Raw genomic sequence first — 9,492 nt, forward strand, 5'->3', positions numbered from 1 at the left:
ATTATGCGCAAATGGAGCGATGGCAAGCCTCCTACAGTAGAGGAGGTGATCAAGGAGCTCAAACTTCTCTTTTGCAGGGAAAGAATAGACGCAGAATCACATGCTGATGCGTCTGCTAAATCTTTCTTCCGCAGATGGAATTGTTTCTGATTCAATCCTACACGACAGCGGAAATTAGTCAACTTGTTAAACCATTCCGTTACACAAAATGGTATCTAACTGGTCACATGTCGAACACCCTGGGGAAACTGGCCTTAGAACAGGAATAGTTGAGTCATTTGTATCTCCAGCTTACATTAGTTTGTCTGTATTCATTGGAAATTAGGATCCATACTATTTACTATATGGCACTAGGTCGATTGCATACAAATCTGTGTCGAGACACCTATCATAGATGCAATTTATTGATGTTAAACTGCATAGAACATATGTTATTTTTGTTTTGTTTTTATTTTATTTTCTTGTTACTGTTTTCTTTAATATGGCCTGCAATTGAGGCTTGTACGTGTCTGTTCTTGATGTCACCTGTGTTAAAGCGTGCGCTATCGACATGCAGATGCGCAGACAGTGCTTTTGTTTTTGTATCACAAAATTCTAATTAAATTTGTTTAAAAAAAAAAAAACCTTCAGATAAAATGTTTACATTTTGCTGTGTAGTGGTTTATTCCCTCCTGTAGCATTTTGACCATGCCAAGCATGAAAGCAGATCCTTACTGGCATGGTCGGTTTATGTCCATCAGTTTGCTGGTCAAAACTATGGGATGCTGTGAAGATCCACAGCTTGCCTGTAGTCTGTAGTCAGCATTGCCACTGCGGCTGCGGAACATATTGTATTTCCATGGTTACAAAGTTAAGTACCCACGCTCAATGGAAACACTACCCCTGCTCCTTCCTTGCAAATTAGTGTGTTTGATTTCCAGGTCCATTGTAATATCAGGAAAATACCACATTATGGCCACTAGATGGAGCTGAGGAAACAAATACGTCTTTACTGCACTCATCAGCTCTATCTAGTGGCCATAATGTGGTATTTCACTGATATTACACTCAGGAAATATTACAATCAGGAAAGAAAATACACCTATAACATGCATTTCTTCTATTGGCACAGAACAAATGTACATGCAGTTCCGCAGGACAACTGGCTATGCACATGTTTTATAAATGCACCCCAAGGTATTTTTGGTTATATTTGATTATGAGTGAAGTAATTATTTTTTGCAATGATTATACATAGTGTACTGATTGCTTGGAGATCATTAGCATTCACATATACTTTAAATTTCTTCAAATCTATATGTCAAAAGAAAAATGATATAACTGTAAATATGACATGGTATTACAATATAACATTACCTGTACACAGAACACCAGCAAAGACCCAGCACTGTCCATATTTTACTGGCTGCCTACGTTCAAACCAGCTCTTCAGAAGGCTTGTGCTTCCATTCCAGGCACTGGGATTGGTACCACCAGAATACTCTCCACTCCAGTCACCCATCACCACTCCATTATCATCTTTACTATTCACCTGGCAGAGAGACATTGTACACCAAGTTTCAAAATTAACATGGACCTATCATTAACATTCTCATCTCAGTTAGGCATGGCAGCATTACTAAACTATGGCATTATTTTAAAGATGAACTTCAGGCAGATGTAAAACACACAAACTAATGCAGCTTTGTAATCATTATTACATTTATTAAGGGGCTCCGCTCCTCAGCACCATCTAGTGGCGGTAGTGCTGTGCGAACGGCATTTCTTTTTATCCTAATATTTTTTTTATTGGAGTTCCACTTTAAACAAAAGAAGTACTTCTTGCTGGTCTCCAAAAAATGACTGATCCTGAGCTGCCAGCCTAAATCATATGGTCTATGGCTGCCAGTCACTTGAGACCAGAGAGAATATTGTTTTTAGATCAGACAAAATAACATTATCACATAACTGGGTACTGGACCAGTTCAGGAAAGCTGTACTGAGAATAATTAGTAGCTTGCTGAAAATGCTAGTTACCTGGCTGACATGCTGAACCAACAACCTTTCTGAGTAAAGCCTTTAGGTTCAATGTAAAGAATAACTCCTGCACCGCAAGGGCTAAGTGCTCGTTTTTGTCTAGATACAAAAATAACATAAGTTATATTCAGGGCCAGATTTACTCTCTCTGCTGCCCCAAGGCCAGGTTCCTCAATGCACTCCCCCCCCACCCCCTCTGTACATTTAGCTTTGCTTGCCCAAAGCAGGGCTATATATAGAAAACAACTACCAACTCGGTGCCCGGAACTGCATGCCCCGGGCATTGGGAGATAGGAATTCCACACCCCTGCTGCCCCTCTACTCCCTGCCTTGGGTGCCCGGGCCTTGGTTGGGCTTGTGGGAAAGCCGGCCCTGGTTATATTCACCCAAAGCGCTGAGATGGCCAGCTATCACAGCGCCCCGTTCAGCCTCTCTCCTACACTGCAGCATTAGAATGTTGACACATGATGGGACCTCAGACCGATGCAGAGGAGGGGTAATGTAATTAGTAGGGATGCACCGATACCAGTTCAGATACCAGTGCTGATACTTGGCATTTTCATGAGAACTACCAGGGTGGCAGCGGTTGCAGCTGGGACCTAGCTTTGGCACTCCTTCACTGTCCTGAAATCATTAGTCGATATTGTTTTAGAAAAACTGTCACATGACAAGAAAAAAAATGTATCAGTACTTGTATCTGTGAGCACTTGCAAAAATGGTATCGGTGCATCCCTTTATATATGTTTATAGAAACAAAATCATACATTAAAACAGAGATGTACAAATCCCAGGAGCTCCGTGTGCTCCTTACAAATGACAGCTGCCTCCTAACTTTTGCATTTTTCTCTAGTTTAGTCTTGGAGCTGGAAAAGTATCTGTACTTGTACCGAGTACAGTACTTGGTATCGGTGCATCCCTAGTAATTAGCTACTGAATTACCACTTTGGGACAGACAGACCTCCTATACATAGTGTTGAATAATTATGACTGTGGATTGTTTCTTCACTCACTATAGCACTCAGGACTCTGGCGATATGTAAAGGGTTGTTGCGTTTTCTGACATCCTCAGAAGCATTTCTGCGAAAACTCAGAGATGAATCCAGTAGTGCGAGAGTGATGTAGAGATTCTGTCCCTGAAACTGAGTACAAATGTATCTGTAAATAATATATCCAGTATAACAATTTCATTCATTAAAAACTTAGAAAATCAGCAGTTATCATTAAAGTGCAAGACCTTTTTTTTGTTGTGATAGGGGTGGGGGGCCAGGCATTAATTGTGATCTGATGCTTGGGGAGATTTTCCTTGAATACCTTTCCCAGCGACAACTTTGTCACCCTGGGCAGAAAGTAAGGGAAAAATACTAATATAGACACAGACAGCAATAAAATGCTGCAAGGGGTTCTTGATTATGTTTCAAGAGCAGATTTATGCTTTGACATACCTCCGTTGGACCTAGATCCTTCCGGAGAGTGTAATCACCACCAGAATTGGCTCCATCTTCAGACAGCCTAACTCTACAAGAAGACACAGAAGCTACTTCTCAAAGTAGTTACAGAGGATGTTCCCTAGTCACATGAAGTGTAAAATGACAATAGATCTTCTAAATCTAGTGTCTGCAATAAGGGCTAGACATACAATGAGGGGATGTGAAAGAAGGAAGTAGGGTCTATCTAAAGCTATACCAATTGACACTAAAGAGGAGGCAAGAACAGTGGAAGATACCAAATGTATATAGAAAATCAAGTTTTAGTAGAGCTAATCTACCACTAGATGTCATGAATATACCATAACATAATAATATGCAATTAATACATAGCAGTGTAATGGAAATAATGGAAAACAGTGGTCATGGCAGCACAGTTCTAGACTTCTTCTTTTCTACTAAATAACATTTTTATTGTTGTCTGTGCATTTCTGAGACATTTTTCCACACTTCCTACCCTACTAAATTGTTGACGTCGGGACTAGAAGTGAAAGCAAATCTCCCCCAAACTTCTGTGAACAACAATAAAAACACTGCTTTTACTTGAGTAGAGGGAGACTAGATAGATGTTTTGATCCCCGCCATTGCTTCCCAAGACTAAAAAAAACCAAATATGAAATTAAATATCCTTTAACACAATCCAGCATCTCATTCAAGCCATACACAATGGTGATGCTGGTGGTTCACTTGTACTTATTTCTGCCAGTCTTCAAAACCTCTGACTAGTAATCAGAGGACTTGCTCTTTGACTTTGATGTGGTTACCTAAGTGTAAATTATTAAGATAGGCATTTTGCAAAGAGGTTTTTAGAAACTATTATAGCAGTGAGGTACTACTTTCTAGAAGACACCACTGTCAACATTGGCCATTGTGCAGCTTAGTATACCAGAAAGATTTAATTAGACTTTTTTCAGGTTGTTCTTGGCTGATTATATGGCCAATGTCGCTAATTTTATCATGGCTCTATTATAGGCAAGTGTACACAGACATCTGAGAGCAGATAAAGTTAATCTGTGCTTTGCTTTTATTCCTCCATACAATTACTGACAGTAATATTTGTATGGATTCCAAGACAGTTACAAGTGGGTTCCAGAGACATTATCTAGTTTTTTACTGATGAGTGGAAGTGTCTGGGAGGAGATACATGCATGGAATGGGCATTCCCTGCAAGAAATAACACATGCTACAAGTAATTCGATTATGTCTGCTTTCTGGGGAAAAAAGGCTCCTGCTGAGAAGATTGAGCTCTGGTCTTGGGGCGGGGGGGGGACGGGGGGTGGATTCAGGAGTGTACTCATCTGGATGAGAATAGGACAGAAGAGGTTCTCTTGTCTCAAGAGAACCAATTTTAGTGCAGTGTTGCAAGTCACTGTGTTTTTACATTAAAGTGTATGTATAGCTAAAACTTCAGTTTTGGTTGGAGTAGTTAATTTCTGCTCTCTGTGTACCATTTGCTAAATTTCCCCTTGTTTCCTGTCCAAGAGATGCAATTGAAAGTTAATGGAAATCTCCCAAGGCAAGGAGAATTCCCCTCTTAGAAATGTGTCCCTATCGCTTGCCTCTTGTTCTGGGAACAGCTCTTAAATTTTGGATTTCCCCTAACTTTCTTTCTCAGTGACATCGGTTACCAATACATATTGGGCGGTGAATCTTCCCAATGGGGACAAGTTAACAGATAGTGTTACCCTTACCCACTCTAACCAAAACTAAACAGAGTTTTGCCTAGAGGCACATTTTAAACCTTGCCTACCAAATTAACAAAAGTACCTTATCTTGACCAAAACCACTTCAGGCAGTCATAAGGGAGAGGTTTGTAACACTGATGGAAAGTGGTTAACAAAAAATTGAATAGAATGGCCTACTGAGGCCCAGGTATGTACAATTAACTGGGTCTCGGTGGGTAATGTATTCTATTTGGCCCTGCTATTCTTATATCTCCAACCAAGCACAGCTGCCCGCCACTTTATACATGAGACCTATGCGTTCAGTGGTGTGGGAACTTGGAAGGTAGTTCTAGTTTGGCTACACAGACAGTGCACCTTTCCAGCACCACTAAAAAGTCAGGATGACCTCTCCTTGCTGACACAACAGACTTGCTTTCTTTTTTTTGTCCACTACCTGCTAAATGTAGGGACTACAGGCTCCTGCTGAAAGGTGACACTGGCTAGGGAGGGGTTTAGGTGGTGTCCTGGCTACACATTGGCACATATCATGGACCAATTTTATCCTATGCTTGATGAAGGCATACCCTTTATCAATGTAGGTAGCTTTTTCAGGTCCCTGTCTGGAATTCTGAGAATTATACCCTTAGAAAAACATGGGCTGACTTTAAGATAAGTTTCCTTCTAATTTATTCATTGCTATTGGTGACCTATTGTTGGGATTTTTTTAGATTTGAGTAGGACCACATTTAATGAGATTCCTTGCCATTACGTGTGGCTAGAGTAGCTTTCTGGACAGGTACATAGTTCGGAGGGTACAAAAGTTCCAAAAAAACAGCGCCAAACGAGACCCTCGTATGGCCCAAAACACTTCTTAAAATCCAGTAAGGCTGCCCCTTTCAGGAAGAGGGATCCTGGACACTGTGTAGAACACAAAAAGCACAGGGCGCTTGACCTGGTGCAATAAAATATTTTTATTGGTAAAAGATGTATACAAAATATATATAATCATAGGAACTCTATGGGATCGAAATACAGCCAATCAGAGAGCAGCATTCTGTTACTAAGACAACCGCATGTCTGGCCAATTATAGCTAAGGGGACAGGGCCACAATCAAAGGGGAAGAACATTTCCCACATAGTAACAGAATGCTGCTCTCTGATTGGCTGTATTTCGATCCCATTGAGTTCCTATGATCAATCATAGAGTACACATTGGCACAGGGAGAGTCCAGTTACCCAGCTCTGAGGAAGGAGGTGTGTCCCTGAAAACGCGTTCAGCAGTGGTAGCGTGTGTCTGCAGACCAGAAGAGCCTGTGGACTCTCTCTCACTGTCTCCCACTCACCTCCACAGCAGAAAAATCCATGGAGGACTGTCAGTACACTGATGCTTTTTATTCTTGCTTCATTTGTGAGTACATATTTTGTATACTGCTTTTACCAATTAAAAGATTTTTATTGCACCAGGTCAGGTGCCCAGTATTTTTTTGTGTTCTATACATAGTGTGGAACGGTTTTAACAACAGCATACATAGGTTCCAAGAAACGTGTTGTGTTTTTCCACACTTTTTAACAGCACAACATTCAGGCCACATGCCTTTGAATCCACAACCATACCAAGTCACACCTTGTTCTAAGAAAGGTGGCAAAGTAGAACATTAAACAACACAGGCTGTTATTTATACAAATTTTTTTAAAAGTGCACAATGGGCTGTATTATAAATTCCATTAAAAAAAAGTCTGCAAGTACCTGCCCATAGTTCCAAGGAAACTGAGAGGGAGAGTTGGAGTCCCCACCATAGATAAGACCAAATTCCGACATCACATACTCCTGTCTTTGGGATTGATCTGCTATGTAAACCATATCACCTGCAATTAAGAAAATAATGCTGGGTGTTACCAAGACATGCCTGAGTTGTCTCTTACTTGTTTTTGGCACTTAAGTATAACTATATTGCACAACTCCAAAAAATGTACCTGCCAAAAATCCTGAGTGACAGTAGGATACATAATTTCTGTGAAGCATACATGTGCGGATTACCTGTCAGTACACAGTAAGTTCAGCACATGGCATGTGACACTTTATAGCCATTTCTCTGTGTCAAACGCACATGACAGTGCACGTTGACAAACCATTTAATGCCATGAGCAGAAACTGTGACACACAGACTGGAATCTTAGAACTTTTAATTTACAGCTAAATAACGCAATGTATGGCTCATCATATGAGGACCTGTTCCTTGTACTTACAGATCATCAGGATGAGTTTAAAGGGACATTGTCACCTGCTAAAAAAAACTGTTTAGTGAAATAGAAGAATAAAATGTATCTTTACTGCCTTTGATGCAGTCAACCTTAAAGGCCCCTTTCACATGAGCAGTCCAATCGGGTCTGTCTGTCAGTTTTTCGAGTGGATCCGATCAGATGCTCAATGCTAGCCTATGGGCAGCTATTTGTAAAAGGAAGAGCATCCATTTATACCCGGTTACCCCCGACTCCAGCCAGGTCTGGGAAAACAAAAGCTGGAGCTGATTATCGGGGATACATGTCCATTTACATCCAAATCCCAATAGACCGACATGGGGTCTGGTCATTTTAGTTTTTCACTTCTTCGCAAGATGGAGGAAAAAACTGAATGGACATGGATTTTACAGCGGGGACATCTGATCCATACTGCTCAGATCAGGAGAGGATCCATGTACGGATCCCTTCCTGCTCACCCCGTGTGAAAGGAGCCTTACTCTCTTGCAGTGTTTCAGGATCTGACACTTCCCAGGGTGTCAGGTGCCTGCTTCTCCAATTTCCTGGCTGCATGCTTGGTGATCTCCTCTTCCCTGGCACAACTCTGTAGGGACACACTAGTAATGTAGTGGCCAGGAAAGTAAGGGGGATCCACAGGCCACAGAAGGAAGTCACAGGCTCTCTGGTATTCCCAGAAATGTTGGATGCCGAAGACGATGTCACCATGTTTCATGTTATATCCTGAATTTGAGTGTACTGAAACATGATATAAAAGGGGAACTTAGCCTTTACACAAAAAAAATCATGAATGTTTTCTTATATTTCTTCGATAAGTTTAAAAAAATACTTGTTAATCCTGTCACAAATTCAGAGCTGGCCACTGTCACCATGCCTTTGTTATGTCAAGCACTAGTATCACCTCTGCCTAGCTCACTTTTTTAAACTGCAAAACGATTCCCTCTTTGTTGTGGAGGTGAGGAGGGTGAGAGATATCCTGTAGTTTGAAAAAAGACAACTAGGCAGGGCTGACACCAGTCCTTAAAATGTCAGTTCAGTAAAATCAGCGTAGTGTCAGCCTCCAACAGGAATTAAGGAGCTGAGTGCATTTTTTGCAGACCAACATATATTTTTCTGTACTTGAAGGGTCTTTAAAGAGATAAAACATGGGCAAATGTGCATGCATTGCAGAGATGCACTTCATATCCTTTTATTTTTAATTCTGCCTAACATACACTTTAAATTGATATTTCACCTAAAAAATAAAACAGTTAAAAATTTGATAGATTGGCTTTAATGTTCATTGCAAACAATAGTCCAACTTCAATATAGTTAATTATTACCTGGAGCCCAAGGGTTGAACAGCAGATAGAACTCCCCGATACGTCTGGAGCCTCCACTAGTCAAGTATAAAACATATCGTCCAATAACTGCATCATTAGGGGTGAAGAAGGTCATATTCACAGTGGTGGATCCACTCGAGTTTCTCTGAGCTCCCCAACTGTTTCTTGAAGGTGATGGGGAATCAGCAAATGTGTATTCAAGGAGGGAGTTACCTGCCATTGTAGAAATAATGGGTTATAGGGTTATAACAATGCAGTTAGTTGTCTAAGTAAGAAAGAGAGAGAGAGAATGGTGGGATGTTTTTTTCAGAGGAATAACATGCAAGTGAACCTGTCTTTACTTTCTATTCACCCAGTCCTGAGATTTACACAACTCTCTCCCACTGTACAGTCCTGCCTCGCAGGCAGAGGGTCTGATATTTCTCATCCCCATCCTGTGACTGGACAGTGAAAGGAGAAGCAGCACACTGATAAGCTTATCCCTCTGTCACAATCCTATCAGTAGCCTCCTTGTTTTGCTACACGTCTGATTGGCTATGTATGTTGCTTCTCCCTTCCCCTCTTGGAGCTCTGCTCTACAGGGACTGCAAGAGGCTAAACTAAGTCAAATTCAGGTACTTACACTGATTATATATGAAAAAAATAGAATATTTGACACCCAGGACTGTTCTATACAACACAATTATTTCAGTAATAGTAATGAAATGAAAAGAAACAAATAATAAAATTGGCCAGAAAGAAACTCGGTTC

At 40.8% G+C, this 9,492-nt stretch overlaps 1 protein-coding gene across 1 annotated transcript in view; it reads right to left on the reverse strand.

Annotated features, from left to right (window-relative positions):
• LOC108789329 (protein-glutamine gamma-glutamyltransferase E-like) overlaps positions 1-8,960 on the reverse strand; it is a 33,110-nt gene extending 24,150 nt beyond the window's left edge. Inside the window, exons 1-4 of the mRNA XM_018559307.1 lie at positions 8,743-8,960; positions 6,912-7,030; positions 3,027-3,155; positions 1,357-1,531 (exon numbers count right to left, since the gene is read on the reverse strand). Coding sequence (XP_018414809.1) covers positions 1,357-1,531; positions 3,027-3,155; positions 6,912-7,030; positions 8,743-8,857 — 538 coding nt within the window. The 5' untranslated portion in view covers positions 8,858-8,960. The remainder of the gene's footprint in view (positions 1-1,356; positions 1,532-3,026; positions 3,156-6,911; positions 7,031-8,742) is intronic.
• Positions 8,961-9,492: the final 532 nt, after the last annotated feature.

The sequence above is a fragment of the Nanorana parkeri genome, unplaced genomic scaffold (assembly GCF_000935625.1).
Source record: "Nanorana parkeri isolate BGI_ZX_2015 unplaced genomic scaffold, ASM93562v1 scaffold387, whole genome shotgun sequence".
Lineage (NCBI taxonomy): Eukaryota > Metazoa > Chordata > Amphibia > Anura > Dicroglossidae > Nanorana > Nanorana parkeri.